General features: G+C 44.0%; 1 protein-coding gene and 1 long non-coding RNA gene across 7 annotated transcripts; one reads left to right on the top strand and one right to left on the bottom strand.

Annotated features, from left to right (window-relative positions):
• Window positions 1–1,179: 1,179 nt before the first annotated feature.
• Window positions 1,180–4,847, bottom strand: Doc1 (Dorsocross1). 2 transcript variants are annotated; one of them, NM_140026.3, is made up of 5 exons: window positions 4,592–4,847; window positions 4,024–4,189; window positions 2,567–2,834; window positions 2,361–2,498; window positions 1,180–1,877 (listed from the first exon to the last, which is right to left on the bottom strand). In NM_140026.3, the coding sequence occupies exons 1-5, from the start codon at window positions 4,680–4,682 to the stop codon at window positions 1,365–1,367; spliced, it is 1,176 nt and encodes a 391-aa protein (NP_648283.1). In that variant the 5' UTR covers window positions 4,683–4,847; the 3' UTR covers window positions 1,180–1,364. The 2 variants fall into 2 exon arrangements, with proteins under 2 accessions (NP_648283.1, NP_001261612.1); NM_001274683.1 differs by lacking the exon at window positions 4,592–4,847 and adding an exon at window positions 4,325–4,393.
• A 445-nt stretch (window positions 4,848–5,292) lies between these two features.
• lncRNA:CR46451 (long non-coding RNA:CR46451) lies at window positions 5,293–9,628 on the top strand. Of its 5 annotated transcripts, none has more exons than NR_167835.1 (5): window positions 5,293–5,553; window positions 6,211–7,345; window positions 7,454–7,740; window positions 7,817–8,257; window positions 8,867–9,628. It is a non-coding gene; the product is annotated as a long non-coding RNA:CR46451 (long non-coding RNA). The 5 variants fall into 5 exon arrangements; NR_167838.1 differs by having other exon boundaries at window positions 7,439–7,740; window positions 9,031–9,628; NR_167834.1 differs by lacking the exon at window positions 7,454–7,740 and having other exon boundaries at window positions 9,031–9,628.
• Window positions 9,629–17,729: the final 8,101 nt, after the last annotated feature.

The following is a 17,729-nucleotide window of genomic DNA, read 5'->3' as shown; positions in this document are numbered from 1 at the left end:
TTGTTTTGGCCCCTTTTGTTTTTGGGTGAAAACGTGCAAATCCCATAATTTAATTGTTTCAGCATTTCAAATGTAAATTTATGCACCAACAAATCCAATCGAAGACGAGGAGAAACACAAAGCGCTAATACAAAACTAAGCCCAAATTAGTCAAAAAGCCGCTTGAAACGCGGCTTCGTGTGGCTGGTGAATTATTTCGCGCTGATTTGGCTTACATTATGCATAATATATGCATCGATTTCTATGAATGGAAGCCAAATCGATTCGTTGCCCCTTTGAACTATCCGCAACGACTGGCTAGATAAATTCTCTGTGGTCCCATCTCCTTCTGGATGCACTTAAAAACTTAATTAAAAATATTAAACACGAAATGTTTGGCGCCACCGTTTAGGAAACGCTCAAAAGTGGACCGCACACATCCACGGAGCGCCGAGTTATCAGCTCAATTATGCAAGCTGAAAGGCAGCCGCCGGGCCACAGACAGATTTGTCGCATTTGACACGATAATGCACACAAGGAGTGACCACACCAAAGTCTCTCCAACCGACTCGGCATCGGTTTCTGTTTCGGTTTCTTGGCCAGCTCCCACTTCGTTTTGGCCTGGCCAATGGCCATAAAAGGTGCGATAAAACGAAAATTTCACAAGACGGCAACAGCAGCAAGTGCACTGCAAGAAAAGTGCTTCGATTTTGAAATGATCAGATGAATGTTGAATTTTTCTTTCTTTAAATTTACTTTAAAAACCATTTCTATTAGCAATACCATAAGCCAAAACTTACTTAGTTGAATTGAAATGTGTGATACTTTTTTTTCTCCGTGCACCCACCTCTGCGTCATCTCTGTGTCCCAGGGATGCGGATGGAATCGCAGGGGAGCTGGGAGTCGGCAAAGACCAAACAGCCTGAAAGCCGTCAAATCGCTGCTCATAATGGACGCCTTATCTTTGGAGAATTGCTTTAACTACTACCGGAGTTGGATGTTTTTCAGATACGTGTGACTCGAGAACCGACTGGTCACCATAATGGAGAGCATTAATTTGTCTTAGGCCCGCCAAAGCGGTCGCATAACTGCTTTTGGCCCAGGCACTGCGATATGGCCAAAAACCTGTAAAAACGGAAACGCTGAAGGTTACCGTTGCTCCCCCCCCCCCCGCAAATAGTTTTGCATTTTCTACGGATTCGATGTCTGATTTGTTTATTTTGACCAAAGACTCTTAAAACGAATTAACAATGTATATGATTGCAGCTTGGTTCTTAAACGATCTTATATGTAGCATAGATTAGCTTACAAAGTATATGCACACGTTTCTCACTAATCACAACAGAAGATGACTCCAACTTAAGTATGTTTACCAAATATTTCTTTCAATAGGCCAAAATGGCTGAAATGCTGAAGCTATTTCTTTTCGTTGAGGTTGAAGGCCTTGGTGATGTTGTGGGTGTGCTGGAGCCAACGGGTTGCGAGGCCACAGGACTAACAGGCGCGACAGTTGGCGCATATGTGGCTGGTGGCATTGGCAGAATCTGCGGAGGAACTCCACCAAAATAGGCAGCTGCAATGCTGGGCGGCAATCCGGCAGCTCCACTGGGTCCATAGCTCAAGTGATGGCGGAGATACGGCGACATAGGATTGGCAACTGGATGAGTTGCTCCATAGTAAGCTGGCGAAACACTACCCGTTGAGTCCTGCTCAAAATCCTGGCGCTGGCGCTTCGCCTGCGGAGAATCGCAGCTGCTCACACTGGAGCCATCATCCTCCGACTCCAGCGTCGAGTTTCCGCTGCTGTTCAGCTTCCTTTTGCAGCGGGATTGACCCGACTCGCGGAAACCCTTAGCGAACGGATTGTTATCGATCTTCAATTTGGTGATGCGATCGTTCTGCAAGCATGAGAACAAATTTATAAATTAATTTAAGCACATAAATGATTAATTACTATCAGTTTTTATACAACAATGAATTCTTAAAACGAATTAGCTCTAAATGTATTACTTTTAACACTTGAATTTTCAATTAGATCGTAAAAAGGAACAATAAATAAATTTACGGCCTTATAAAAAAGATTTGCAGATTAAATAAATATGTAAAAAAACGCGTAGTTTTAAATCTAATTTAAATAGTATGAAAAACGATCTCTATTGTTTTTGTCTGGTCGAAATTTAAACTACGAGGCGTCAGTAAGTAGCCGTCGGCTGGGAGGGCACTTGAAAAGTTCCACTGTGATCCTCGTTAGGATCAAACTCAAGTGGCTGGCTAGGCGACAAATTTGAAAATGCCTCAATTAGGCGACGACCCCCGCAGAGTCTTTGTCCTGTCAGACATGTCCTCAATGGAGGACGGAAAGGATGTTGTCTTTAACCCACCTGATAGGCTGTGACAGCTACGAACTCCGTCTCCGGGAAAACGAACGCCTGCTGAGGAGCCCATGGAAGTTGGGTGAGCTCGCTGCTGCGGATGATGTGCAGGCGTGGCTGGTACTTATGCATGCTGGCCAAAACGATCTGGAAATGTTAATGGAAACTATAAGTAACCCATTCAAAAGATACACTATGAGCTCACTCAAACTTACATGTCCGCTGCTGTCCAGTGTATTGTTGGTCAGTTTGACCTTGTTGAAGAGCAATGCCTGGGATTGCCAATGGGCACCGGTCGCCGGACTGTCCGGATGCAGATACATGCGCTGCGGACTCTGGGGCTCGGCTCCTCCGGCCGGAACCCACTGGGAACCGGAGAACTTGTAGCGGCAATCGCCAATGGGCACCATCTCGAGGAGTACGCAATAGCTGGCCTCCTCCTCCAGTCCGCTGAGGGAAACTCGCATCGAGGGGAACATGCGTCTGTAAGGATGAAAAGAATAGGACTTGATTAAGTGGCCTGCCACGAACTGCATATAAATCAGGGAAGGAGCATCGCAAAAGAAGGCGTCGCCCGGGCATCTATTCTATTTTACTTCATATCGCCTGTGATTTGTTGCCCCGGCTAACAAGTGTGTAATTATGGACCGAAAAGTAGAGGGCAGCGGGGAGTCTGCGTAGCGCAACGCATCGATTTAAAAGGTAACGCAAACAGATCTTGCCAGCCCAAAACAATATGCCAACGGCACATGATTAATTGTGTGGATCGTTGGTTCATGGAGGAGCACGGGGAGCAACAGAGTGCTGGAGGAGCTGGGGCAATCTGGCGCCAAGCAATTAGACAAAATCTGGGAGTCGCCCTAACGGCTTCCAAGCGTCGAATGCATGTCTAATGAGCCGAGAAAGTGACTGTTATCGCGGATTAAACAGCACAGAAAAATAATATTTCTACTGGATATTAATCATTTTCAATAAAATATTACGAAATATATATATATATAACAAATATATATTTATGTTCAAGATCTCTTGATTTCTATGATGCCCAGCCATATTCTAAGCCTTGGCCAAAAATAATGCTTGTAGTTGCACGATTTCTTTCCGTGTACATTTGCAACTTAAACTTCGAGTTCAGATCATAATTATGTAAATTTGTCTCGGCTCCCGCTCGGTAGTCGCTGTTCGATAGTTCCCCTATCTGAGATACGCTAGGGTCTGGTCTCATCGCTTTGGAGAAGGGTCACGGACAGGGCATGGAATGGTATGGTATGGTATGGTATGGTGGTATTGTGGGCAAAGTGTGAAAAGCGCAGGTAGATCGACCAAACCCGATTGTCAACGCCGAAACCGAGAGAAGAAAGATTTTTATGATCGGACCGGCGCCAGGGCGGCGTCTTGCTCTTGTGTTCTCCTCCGCCGACTACACTGCACTTGTTGTCACTCCGAGCGAGAGCTCCTGCTGCGTTTTGAGTTATGGCCAGGCGCCACATTAGGCCCGGGAAATCGAAAGGTTCAGGGTATAGGCATACTCGTACTCGTATGAGATAGGAATTGGGAAAGTTGGCCCTGGTACAGGAGCAAATATTTACATAGGCCGTGCGACGCACTTGACTTTTGGAAAAACTCGGGCTATTTGCATAGGATAATGGGTTCGCGGGAAAATGAAACTTACCGGCCGCTCTTTGTGATGATCATCTCGGTGCCGATTTTATGGAACTGTTGCCACAAATCGTTGTTCTCCAACTTGGCCTCCACGCCGGGCAGGGTGGGACGACTGGGCAGCATCATGTGCGGCTGCTGGTGGGGCATGTTGAAAGGTAACATCGATGGAAAGGGATCTGGAAGAAGCGGTTTGGTTAGTTCATTAGCATGGGTTTGCAATGGACCTCTTCAGGGAGGTGGGTGTTGCAGAAATCATATTTCTAAGTTAGCTGGAATTTCGCTATCTATTGTATTTTATCGGAATATAATACCTATTAAGATATGTTCAATCAAAGATTGAAAATAAAGGCAATGCAGTTATGACCACAATTTCTAGTTATAATGATAAGTTAAATTGAAGTAGAATATTTATTGCTCATAAAATCCGAAGCACTAATAATAATCACAATATTAAAACACTTTTAAGTACGCTCTTTTGGGTTGCATATATTTTCTCATATTTTTTAGTTTGAAAATCGCGAAACCATTTGCCGACGGCATTCGATCAACACCCATAGACCTTATGTCTAGAAACGCACCTGGAATCCGCTGCATGATCTGCTGGCGGTAGATCTCGTGGGCCAGCTGCTGCTGCATCCGCATATCCATTAGCTCTTGCATGGAAAGCATTTCGAAGCACTTGCACGGTGTATAGCACTTGGTAAAATGTCTTAGTACGTTCTGATAATAACTGGTAGTTTGGAATTCTTCACTGTTATTCACTCGCTCGTAACTGAAGATGCGCTCTGAGGTTCTTTCACGCTCGACGTTTCGCAACGAACTGATCTCGAGTAGCTCCGCTCGAGTGCTAACTCGCCGTGGGTCGCAGCCAGTTTTTCCCGATGCCAAGCAGGTAGCAGCTACGCTTGGAAAACCGGTTCTCCGTGGGCAGCGCCTGTGATTGGCTGGCGGAAGACGCCTACGCTATGTGGGTACTAGTGTTGTCCCACTCTGGCGAAGATCGGTGGATCGACGGTGGGCGCCATTTTGTGAGCAGCGGAGGAGCGGGAAAAGCGAACTGCGTGCAGCCGAGTGGCGAAGTTAACGCTTAGCCCTGTTGATTTTCATCAGCCGCAGTGTTTTTCTGCGCCACTGCCTTCAAGCCGCATTCCCTGTCTCCCTCTCGATCACTGTCAGTTAGGAGACTTGGATATATGTATGCATGTATGTATATGGATGTGGATTTAGCCGGGCTATGGCGTTGCTTGTAATTCAGAAGTGAGATTTTCCACAGCGCGCCTGTCTGCTGTCTTCAGCTGCCGTTGCCTTTTCTTCTCCTCTCGGTTTATTCTTTTTTTTTCTTGTGTGTCTGTTTCGTTTTTATGTTTTTTTGTTGGTTTTGGCGCTGTCGGAAAATGTCCGTTGCCATTTCCATTGCAGCCGTCTTCCGTTTGGGCGCTGTCCCTCCGTCGTTTGCCATGCCCCCGTGTAATTAGCTGGGTTCCCTATCTTCGACATTGTCTGGCATTTCTCGGGTATTTATGTACTTTGCTGCAGACAGGTGAAACATAAATTTTGTTGGCTTTGTTAATTGCCCGTTTTGGAATTTCGATATGCTATGCCCTCGCTATTGATTTGCCCAAAAAAAAAAAAAACTGAGAAATGGAAAATCGAAATTCATATAGTTTTTGGGCTCTGGCTCGAGGGCCTATTGATTAGTGCTTGTCAGCATTGGAAATTGAGGGCTTAAGTGCCTGCGGGTGGAAGTAGATTGAAATGCACATTCCTATATTCACAGGAAGTATTATAATTGATACTTAGTGAGCCATTGATCATTTAAAACACATTGGACTGAAATACGTTAACGAATAGCTATATTATTCTAAAATATATTAAGACTTACTTACTTACTTAACTTAACTTATTCATCAACGCAAATTGAAAACATGCAATGATTTGTAATTTAAAGAAAAAGGAATAACTTAAATCCAATTTATTTGAAACACCATTTTTATAGAACTTAATTTTTAAATGGTTCTTTATCATTTCCCTTATTTCTTGTGGTCTGAACAAATTTTTGTATTTGGATAAAATAGAAACAATAACTCTGTGAAGATTTATTTGCGATTTTTAGTACTATTACTTTTACTTTAATTACTACTTTAATCAGTTGAACTAATTATAGAATTTGATTAGTTATCTATCGATTTTCTTTCAGGACAAGCTACATACAATTTGGTTCAAATGCCATTGATCTTGAACTTGATTCAACTCATAAGTGCATTCATCAGACAAATCTGTCGACAGACATGCGTTTATTTCCTTGACTCGTCGCCAGCAAATAATTTCAAGCTTGAGTTCGCATTCAGTGGACTAGAAAGAAAGTCAATGTCGAAGAGCCTCTATTAAATTAGCATTTCGCTGTCGCCCTGGCACGCTCTTCCGAGTAATGCCCATTCCCATGTCCCAGTCTCCACTGCAACTCCGGATCCGGACGAGACGGCATATCTCCGGTGCTTGGCCAGCTGATGATGATGACTGGAGATTTCTGGCAGCGAACGGCGCCAGAGAATCGTAAAATATTTTTATACAAATATCGCAGCAGTTAGAACAAAAGATTTGATTTGAAAATGTAACGCTTCACGCCTGCAAAAATACCGACAAAGAAATGTCACACAAAAGACAGTGGGATGCAAGCAGATCTCTGTTCAGATACACTAGGTGGACCTTCGGATAAATCAGGTGTAATTGCGTCATGCGGGTGCATGGTAAACTAGATCGACAGTAAACCTAATCGAGACAGAGACACATAAGTTGACGCGACATCGGCACAGCCCATAAAGTGACCACGCTCCTTGGATTCCAAGGATTCCCAGGACAGGTCGTTTTGCGGTGTGTCTCGCCTTGCTGGGTGTGAAGTGTCCCGTGGGCGGCGGTGTCTTTAGTTGCTCAAGATGCATGTACCTGAGCACAGTCGTCTGTCGCCAATTGAAGTAATAATTTTCTATTGTCCTTCGTCGCGCCTTCCTCCATAAAGCAAATGTACTTCAGAGCACTGAGAAGGACGCGACAAGTGGCTGGCTCTGGGTACTCTGTTCGGTTCAAGTAGCCAAGTGGCGCCAGACGATCCAAGTCCCTCGGCCAGAGGACATCTTTGTGAGTCCGCTATCTGCCGCCTTGGATCTGCAGATGCTGAACGGTAGCGGTCAAGCTGCCAGAGGTTGACAACGACATATGTTCGTGCTGGATAAGATTGGGCCAGAGAAGATTAGCTGCCGGGGAGAAGGGATTTGGATTGGGTATACGGGTGGACGGAAGCTCTCGAACAACCCACACAATCTCTTAGGCAAAAGGTAATTAACATATAACCCGCCCATCAAAATGACCAGCCATATTCATATATTAAAAGACCATCAGCTTATAAATGTCCATAATCATTGAGACAGGTTACATTTCCCCAGTTCGACAGATCAATAAATCATGGACAACCCTAATTAACCAGTTCGTGGCCACGAAAACCCGTGTGTCACCTGCCTGGATGCTCGAAAGATCAGATGATCGTGAGCTGCCAAAACTACAAGTTACACATAATTTACCACGGACAAAAGGCAAATGTCATAAAATAATATAAATGATATAAACGACACTGTCTGCGCCTAATAAGACAGGGCGTGGCCAAGTCCAGAATCCATAGTCCTGGGAAAACGGCATGGGCATCAAGATGCAAACTACACGATAAAGTTAGCTGGTTAGGCGCCTGCAACTAAATGCTAAACGAGTTAACCCGCTGATAGAGATCTTCACTGTTTTTTTTTTATCCCCAGGTTTTTTTTCTTGGTTTTTGGTAGATACTAAGCCGGTGCTCAAGGTGCGTCGAGAGCATCATTAAGGCAGGAAGGCAAAGGTAACTACGGGACGGGAGTCCAGACCACAAGCAACGATGATTTAATTTTCCAACACGCTTTCTACCACGCCAGCATAAAGCATCGTTGAATCTCAAAATCTGGGGTTTTGAATTTGGATTTTTCTCGTTTTTTTTTTTTTTTGCTTTTTGGTATTCCATGGATGATCGATGGCCTGTCGTTGAGATGATCACTTTCTGTAGCTGCCTAGCGGCTACTAGTTGAGATACTTAACGACGATCCAAGAGGGCGCCACTCGGGCCTTATAATTTGTTAAGATGTTTGGATCGATGGATGGATGGATCGATCGATGGATGATTGGGGATGCCTGGATTGATTGCCCTTTCTCTGCATAATATTTATGTATGTATATTTCTCACGCGGCGCGAGAGAGCCGCATTCTCGTATGCATTTTGGGCGACCGAAAGTGCTTTTCTGGGCTACCGATAATCGCGGCGATCATCTGCAGTAGGAGACGCCATCATCGCCTTATCAGCGACTCGGCATCTGAGAACATTAAATAGCTACTTAAGATACAGCTTCCCGACGGCTGCAGTGGTATCGCTTCCATGCCATATCGATTACCATTAAGCCGAGGGCAATTGACCTGAACCCAACAGAAGTCGAACGGTGTGTAATCGATACGATCGGCTATCTATGGTTGATCTTTTGCCAGGCAGATATTTCGCAACTGTGTCGGCATTTTCAGCCTGTGATCACTGATCAACCTAGCCATGATCTATGATTGCCCCGGGCCGTTTGCCATTTGCCAGTTGTTAGTTGCCAAATGCCCGAAGCCTCCAGCTACACATATATTATATGTACATATGTACATACATACATATGTACACCCATTTCTATCGACTCATTTGGCATGCCGCTCACAGCTCACTCGCACTAATTAAAATAAATTCTGTCAGACATTCTCGTTTAATTTTTTCGCGCACCTTGTTGCTTTGTTTTTTTGACCAGATCCATGGATACCAAACGTTGAAGCGAGAAAACAAGCAATAAATACGTCAGCAGCCAATACGTCAAAGGCATTTCGACTGACAGACTGACTGCGCTGGCAACTTAAAATGCACATTATTAATTAGTTGTTATAATTGCATTTAAAAATCCATTAATATTTATAGAATTCATAATAAATAATGAGGATCGGTCTGGCATGGACCAAACTGGAGCTCTCGAGACGGCGACATCGACGCCTCCAAATGCCAAAATGGTATTTTTCGTTGGACAGGACGGACTTTTGGACCAAGTTTGGCAATTTATGCGTCCAGATTCGTGATGTGTGTGGCATATATGAAGCCCAGTCACAAGTTGCCTTTGACAAATTCTCCAAGAATGTGTCCGCAAGATTTCAGGGCATTGCAGCGGGCATATCAGCAATGTAGTGCGGTTTGTTTCACTTCACATAAGGATTCAGTTAATCTAGAGATTAAGTACCCTTCTCTGGTTGAATATTACAAGCTAACTATATACTATATTAAACCGAAGAAAAAAAAATATTTCTCTGAACTTATTTTATGAAAAAGTTGATATATATTGAAATAACAAGTTATGAAAAGTTAAATTATAAAAACTAAGACCTCAGCAATCATGTTTTTCCAGGATCTGATACTTAGTTGTTTTTAATGATTCCAAATTGCACCTAAATAGGTATTTTATGAGGCTAGTATACTTTGAATACTGTGAATTTTTGTAATAAATGTTTCTATTTAAAAAACTCTATTTCGAATTTGAAAAACTGAATCTCCTTGCAATTGGCATATCGACCAGCTAATGAAGTTTGTCACGGCATAGATTGTGTTCGGGGAAACTTAGAGAAAGGCACATTCGATTTATGGTTCTATAATTGGTTATCTTCGGGCCTATCTTCTGGAGTCCGCTCACACCTGATACTGATATCCTGGCGTAAATCTGTAGCGCACTCCATGGCCCCAGATACTTTTTGGTATCTCATACAACCTTGCCCATTTACTTTTTGGTATCTCATACAACCTTGCCCATTTACTGGACGATTTTCTGGTCCAGCGAGCCTTCATAAATATTTATGTCTCGTCATTGAGTCCAATTTTTTATAACGCATATTAAATTGTAAATTAAAAACAAATTTTTGTTGACTTTTCTACACTCTGGACCAGTCGTGTGTTTTATTGCAGTGATATATGTGTGTATACCGAACTGAAAAACGAACCCCGATCCGAACCCATAATTAAATTTTAACATTTCCACCTTTTTATGCTCGGCTGTCCAATGTTTCAGCTCGAGATGCAGAGATGCAGAGATCCTAAGATCCCAAGGTCCGCGGATCCAGAGTCCAGAGTTTCTCAGGCCGTTCGACCCACGCTGTTAGGTTCCAGCCGAGATCGGTGGAAAAGGGTGAAATATATCACTGGCGCCAGGGCACCGCCCGCTGGGTCCCCAATGTGGTAAATTTTTTATTGCAGCCGTTTAGGCGAGCGTTTGACGGCCAAGGACATCAATCAAAAAATGTGAGATTCGGTGATGGGGCGCGATGTCGGAGTTTTTTGGGGAATTTTACGATCGGTTCAGGGGGGAGGCGGAGGTGGGGTGGTTAGTCATTAGAGTGGCTCTGTCCAAAGCGTTAATATGATAATACGCACCTCTGTCTCTAGTTTTTGTTATTTTGGATACCTGTTGCATCTTTCTCTTTTATGGAATAAGCAATTAAAATTGAATTTGAGGCAGCAGCATGCTGGCACTTTAATGGCAGTCATTTAATTGGATTTCAATGTCTCCACAGATCGTCGTGCGGTGGGTCCCGATCCACAGATCCAAGATTCCCATATTCGCCCGGCACGGCGATAGTAAAGAATAATTAATTTAAACATTTATATTGGGAGTTTATTAACCCGCCACAGGGCGTGGGCCTCCGGCTAGATAAGCCAGTCTGTTTACGATGTCTGATGTCTGATTGAGTTATGAATGCTGCAGATGACAGTTGAGAACCCAGGGCATCGCATTTCCCAGGCAGATGGATTTGGGTATGACTACTCGGTTCGCTGCTTCTGCATATGTCAGTGTATTTTGTCAATTTACATGACTACCGAACACCCACAAGATTAGAGAGCAGCAATTCCACCCGTTACAGAAGTGTAATCCTAGCCAGGCGTACTTGTCGAAGTCCCCACATTAGTCAGGCGTATAACTAGACAAATCCATTTGTAACCTAACCAGATGAGAATCAGCCCGTTACACCCATTCACGCCCATCTGGGATTCCAGAGGAGAAAGAGAACCCTTCACACGACCAGACAGCCACGCACAGTTGGTCAGTTTTCTGTGTTCAGATTTGGAAAAGGGACGACGGCGATGAAGACTGGCGACTGACGCGACGTCTTCGGCCACGCCCCTGTCTCCCGAAACCAAGTCCGATCCCAATCCCAATCCCAATCCCGATTCCGATCGAGAAAAAGTGACTCACCCCACTATCTCTGGCTGTTCGCGGCGACCTACAAACTTCGGAGATCCCACAAGTCGAGTTTAATATGTGAATGCGCTGATTGCCTCCGCTTTTTAATAAAATGATAACTTTTAGACCAGACATATATTTCATTTCCTTTTCGACGCTGGCGACGCCACAAAACCAGAACCCCAAAGTCATCATCATTGGTCGGTGGGTGGGGGAAACGGGGGCAGGGCATCCCGGTGATGACGATGATCGCTCTGCAGCACAAATTGGAGACTGGCCCGAACGTATTTGCACCTCCGAATTCCGTGTGGGCAATCCGGACAAGAGGCCAGATGCACTCAGAAAAAAAACAGTACCTAGTTTGCCTAAAGCAGCCATAGATTTTAAAACATGCAAAAAATTTGTAAATGATAAGTTTCTAAATAAACAGACTACATGTTTGGTCATATAAAATAACTGATTAATTTTAGTGAGTAAATACTAATTTGTGTAACTATTTTTGCCAGTGTAGACAGCGTTAGCGCCAGTCGGCTGCCAGTCGGCTGCCAGTCGGTGAAGGGCCAGGCTAACAAGCTGGCCAAGTTCGGAGTTCGTGCGTGCCCCTTTCATTGTGTGTGTGTGTGGCATGGTGTGGACGGGCGGTGGCAAGATCGTTTAGCAGCACAACGGCGCACTTCATTGCCCCAAGCACCGGCCCCTATCCCAAAACACCCCCCTACAGCCCGCTGTTACCCTTCCTTTGGCCTTCGAATTCCAGCCAAATTTGCTCGCAACATGTAGAAATTGCTGCCCATTTGTTCGTGCCCCTTTTGCTGCAGTTCGAACCAGGTCCAGATTATATGGCCATGGCCTGGCGCCAGCTATTGTGCTGCCCAAATGCGGCATTTAATGAAATCTTGCGGTGCAGCTTGTTTTGGCCGCACAGTGGATTTGGCAGCCCCTCGGGGTTCCGTTCCCGTCTGCATCTTTTCATAATCTTGCCTGTGTTATTTAGGTTGTAGGGGAATCGAGCCACCAGTGGGCTAATGCTAACTTCTGGAGGAAGTTTGGCGGTGGCCTGATAATTTAGTAGCGCCGAGGAAGTCATTAAGTTAAGATTAGACTATGAAAGTGCGGCGACTTTTGTTAGTTGCTAGTGATATAAACAATAAAGTAATAACTTTACTTTAGGATCGATATTATATTTTTAAGAACTTTTTTAAATTATAGCATATATGTATTATATTGTAAGAAATAATGAATGTTGAAATTCTTGCTTACAGCTCATAAGAAATTCGTTTTGGCCGGGCTTATAGGGAGAGATGGAATCTCCTCTGCTGTTGGCGTTAACGAGACTTTTGACAGGTTGATTCATGCTCACGTCTCTGACTTGGCTTATTTGACCCAAAGTAGGGGCTGGCTGACTGGACCCACCAAACAGTCTTAGCCCCAGATCCGGCATCAGCTTCAACTTCAACTGTTCGAAGCTGTCCGTAGCGACCGCCCGTCCATTTGTTTGTTTTACTTATGCTTTCGGGGAGTTGACCAAGAAACAGCACAGGGAAAAAAAAACATTTTTATTAATGACCACAAGGGCCACGCAATTGCAATGGGCGCCAAAAGGGCCACTTGGCTGGGAAGTTCAAATGGAAGGGGATCCGCTGGGCGGGGATCAGTGTTGGGAACTAGCTAACAAAAAAAAAAGCTAAATCAAACTAAAAGAGCAACAAGTAGTTACAACTTGTTTAGTTATTTATGAAGGCGATTGTATAGGGTAATAAATGTAGAGCAGATACTAGTGAAAATGTGATTTTTATAGAAATATAAAAAATGAGAAATAAGATTCTAGACCAAGTTTTATCTAAGAGGACACTTTCCATTGTCTTTTTAATAATTAATCCATTTTTTTTTAATAGTTATCTTCAGCTATGTTCTAGCCAAGTGGGCATCTCTCTTTGGGAGCCATCCGCTCACTTGCACTGGGGGGCAGAGCCCAGCGCCAGTTTTGAGTATGTGTTGAAATGTGGTAATTTGTCTCGCTTAGAGACGAATGTTGGCCGTTTGCTCCATCGAGTGATGCCCACACTGTGGTGGCATCGTTTCATTAATAAAACATTTGTTCGCCCGAAGCTCGTCCAGCTGATGGATGCAGTTGCTCCGACTGCGTTCGGTTCTAAGCTCGGTTTTCCATAATTCATAAATGCCAATGCCAACTGTTAACTCAACTACTGGTATTGAGTTTTTGTCAATAGTCCGGGATTAGAGAAACAACAACAGCAGCAGCAGCGTTCGCCTGCATCTCTGGAGCTTTTCCTCCGCCAGCAGTTTCAGCTCCAGCTCCAGGTCCCAGCCCCATCTGCGATCCATCTCCTACTCCGACCCACCCGTATTGTAGCCGGGCAAACAATAAATTTCACAGGTTAACGCGATCGCATAATGAGCCACGACGTCGTCCGAGTTGCAAACAAGCAAACAGCAGCGGGAGCAACGGATTCAACACTTTTTTTTACCCCCATCCCGTGATCCGGTCTTGGCCCGCCGACTGTTTGCCTAGCCGCCAGTTGGTTTTTTTCAGAGAACTGCCAGCGATTCAATAGAATTAATTTACGCCTCACGTTGCAGCCACTTGCAACCTGCAACTTTTGTGCAGTAGCTGCCGTTGAAGAACTCGAACTTGGAGCACCAGTTCGCCCAGCTCCAACTGCACTGAAAAAAAATCAAAAAAAAAAACAATAGACAAGGGTTTAAGCTAGTTGTTTTCGAAATTGCAAGCAATACCGAAATCTTTTTTATTAACAGTATCTTAGGGAATCCTTATTCGTTTCCCACAGTAAAGATAGATTTTAAAGATAGCCTTGAATAAGGTTAGATATATAAAAAAGTTCATTATCTTCTATCTACTCAAGATGAGTGTGTGATATGTGAAAATTGTGATGACAATATCAAATTCTGACCCCTCTCCTTTGACCATTTCTCGATGTGTAACTTATACTGGTAGCTATTTATAAAAGTTATCAATATGATTGTAAGCAGTTGGAAAATATTTGTGTCCCAAGGTGTTAGAATGCATTTGCATAAACACTTGAAGCGTTGTCATTCGTCTTTCAGAGCCAGAAGCTAATCGAGTGATGATCGAGCTTCCATCACCTGGTTTGGTTAGATGAAAATTCAATTACCTTTCAGCTTCAGCTACCGTGCGTGAAAAAAAAAAACAAAGAAAAATTAGGGATAAAATAGTTACAATAGGTCCTAAAAGTAAATCCCATTACACAGCAGTAGCTCCACGCCTGAAAAGAGCACAGCACTAGATGTTACCACTTCACACTGGGCCATTGAAGAAGTGCGTCGAAGGACCCCTGACATTGGCACCAGGTTCCAACACCACTACTCCTCCGAAAGGAGGGCTCAGAATCGGACACAGTTTCCCCAGCGGCATCCCTTGAAAGGGCCTACCAATTTGGCTTAAAATCACGGTACACTGATCAAAGGCAGCTGCGCCCTCGATGACGAGATGTCTGGTGAAAGTGCAGTGACGTGTGGAGCGCGGAATAGGGCTGTTCTTTGGCCCAGGAGATCGGAGATCAGAGGTCGGGCCCGCTGATGATAAGCTGCTGCCATTGATCTCACCTTGGCAGCATCGACACATCGTACCTGTGATCCATTTTACAAGCCAACATCGCTCTAGATATTCCAGCCTGGCTTGTCAATTGGGCGGACAACGATATTGTTATGCTTATTACACCGACAGAGCTACCGAAAGTAGTACTCCTCCCTTTCCACAATTTTCCTCGGAGTGTAGGAGTGCGGAGTTCTGACGACCGACCGACTGGGATTATCTCCTTATCAGCCCTAATCTCAAGTAGTTAATAAAGTGCGATGCTTTGTACTTCAACCGCTTCCATTGTTGGCCAGAAGACACCGCCGAGAGGACGCTGCCCGGATGGATTCGTTGAGTGTGCGCCGATGCAGATAATCGTTTGTGGTATGCCGAAAGATGCGCGTACTCGAGGATTTTGGAGTACTGACCAAAAAACTCGGCCGGGCGTGATTATCATATAGGTAAAAAGTGGTCTCTGGCCTGGGAAACTGGACAGTGGAATGGAATCGATACTGCCAAGAGGAATACTTAAGTGAGGTCAAAAAGAGTCTTACAACATAATACTTTTCCTATCACAACCATGGAATTATATCAGTTTCAATCAACATTTTTTTTTAAATCTGCTATCCCATAGAGTGACTATTACCCTTTATATAATTTAATTGTTTCTGTGTTTGCTTTTATAATTTAATTTTTGGATTAGGTTTGATTTTACTTTTGAGCAGTTAGCATCAAAGTAATATGTTCCCACATTTGCCAAGTTATAGATAAATCAACAGCTTTGCCAATGCAGTTTTGCCTATACTGCGTATATTTATGTTTTATCTAGATTGCCTTAAAAAGTTTGCTTTCATTTCAAATTTTTGTTTAAACTAATTTGTTGTTATTTCGCTTGTTTATGTTAAGGATCCCATCAGTCGCAAATTCAAGGGACGAACCTCCTTCTCCTCCCAGATAACACCGGCTATATCAACACTCTGATCCAGCTGCAGGATAGATGCCACTTAGGCCAAACAAGGGGAGTCCCTAGCCGAAATCCAAACAGATATTGTCAAACAGATGACAACAGTCCGTCAATTGTCCCCAGCTTTTTTTTTTTTTGTTTTTGATGGGAAACGCGAACAAGGAGCGATATGATGTCAACAATGGCAAAACGATGTTATCCTTTAACCAAGCCTCTTGTGGTGAACCCAAATCCCATTTGGCACAAACAATTTAAGCGAAATTGTTTAAGTAGCAGTAAAAATAAACCACAAGATGTACGCATATGGATGTCCCCAGGGCCAAAGCCCATCTCCGTAAGAATGGAAGATCCTTTGAGCAAATCTTTGTGACAAACAAAAGTGCATACATATCGTTAGGGAAATGAAAACAAACCAAAGGAAAATGGGATCTCCGAGGCTGCGACAAACTGTAAAAACAAATTGCGCTTTGTTTCAATTATACAAGGATTACATGGGAATGGAAAATGGATTGAGTCTGGGAAGAGGATCTCCTCGAAGATCCATCTCAAGTGGTTCTACCGTCGTCGTCGGCGGCGGCGGCGGCGTCTGTCTTTACAATTTGCACTTGATTTTAAGTAGGTGATTTCTATTATGCGAGACATTAGCTGTCATACAAACGCCCTATTCAAGCCCAAGGGCCCGGGGATCTCGATCCCAGTCGAGCACTTGATTAGCATATGAAGAAGATCCAGGCGCGGTGGTCATAAAATCTCAAGTACCCTGGCCATTGTACCCGTAACGCCGGTGCCTCCTTATGCATACGTACATATGTATATATAGTACGTGGATCGTCAGGTAGGATGGGCAATAAAACCGCAGGTCCTGCATAGCTTTGCGCCGGATTTTCCAGCTACGCTCGTCAATGGTCGGGATGCGGGGAAATTCGCTGGAATTTCCTAGCCAGCGGCCAGTTGATGTGCCATAAAATTATGGCGGCTCATAAAATTCATTAATCGCTGCTAAATGCGCGTCATTAGTCAACACGCGGTGGTTCCTGGTGGCTCTGTTGGCTCTACTTCGCTTTTCCAGCCCGATTTCTAACCATCCAGAGTGCCGACTATTCCTGGAAACACACCGCAGGCCGCGGCAACGTGTCAGTCAGGTCGGAGGACTAACGAGTTGGATTGCCGGTACGAAGGCGGGCCTTGGACCAGCAATCGTGGCATCGCATCGGCGACAGCAAGTCGCGTGAAAATGGTGATTAATGCCTTTAGTGCGTGGATTTAATATGGAACACGATCCGGCTAATCAGCGAACCTCAGGTAGCAGCGCCCAGAATGAAAACTACGAGTGGATAGCCCCGCAACAAGTGCGATTGATAAAGATTACGCGGATGAAGGTGGGTGGCTTCAGGGCAGGAGAATGGCCTAATGAACTTAAAATTATTTAACTTAAAATGAACTTATTGAAAGGCAGTTATAATAAATAATATATCAGCAAGGTCCTCTATGCGAGAGTATCGCATATGGACTGGAGATATGGAGATACAATATATTTTTTTAAATATAAAACATGCCATAAAATATTAAAGAAGCAATTACTCACATTCAGAGTGTACTATGTGTGTAATCATTATTCAGTTGAAGATTGAAGCCACACTTATTAGAAGGGAATTTTCAGCATTTTCCAAAAGGCAACCTGTTAATTTCATTTTAATAACTTAATAAATGCGAGAACTTTCCGAGAAACTGATTATAATGACAGCCCAAGAAGACTGAGGACAGACGCGATTCCGGTCTTGAGACAAACCTCAGAAGGCAAACAGAAAAGTCTGGAGGAGGAGGAGGAGGTGGATGAAATGGAGGTGGAGTTGGGT

The sequence above is a fragment of the Drosophila melanogaster genome, chromosome 3L (assembly GCF_000001215.4).
Source record: "Drosophila melanogaster chromosome 3L".
In the NCBI taxonomy this organism is placed as follows: domain Eukaryota; kingdom Metazoa; phylum Arthropoda; class Insecta; order Diptera; family Drosophilidae; genus Drosophila; species Drosophila melanogaster.
Note: the sequence above shows the minus strand (reverse complement) of the source record. Positions and strands in the feature narration are given on the sequence as shown.

Excerpts from the sequence above, each read along its gene's own strand:
- Doc1 (NM_140026.3), bottom strand. The coding sequence starts at position 4,682 with ATGCTTTCCATGCAAGAGCTAATGGATATGCGGATGCAGCAGCAGCTG. Across the intron at positions 2,835-4,023 it reads ATCATCACAAAGAGCGGCCG|ACGCATGTTCCCCTCGATGC; the intron begins GTAAGTTTCATT and ends TCATCCTTACAG. Across the intron at positions 2,499-2,566 it reads CACTGGACAGCAGCGGACAT|ATCGTTTTGGCCAGCATGCA; the intron begins GTAAGTTTGAGT and ends TAACATTTCCAG.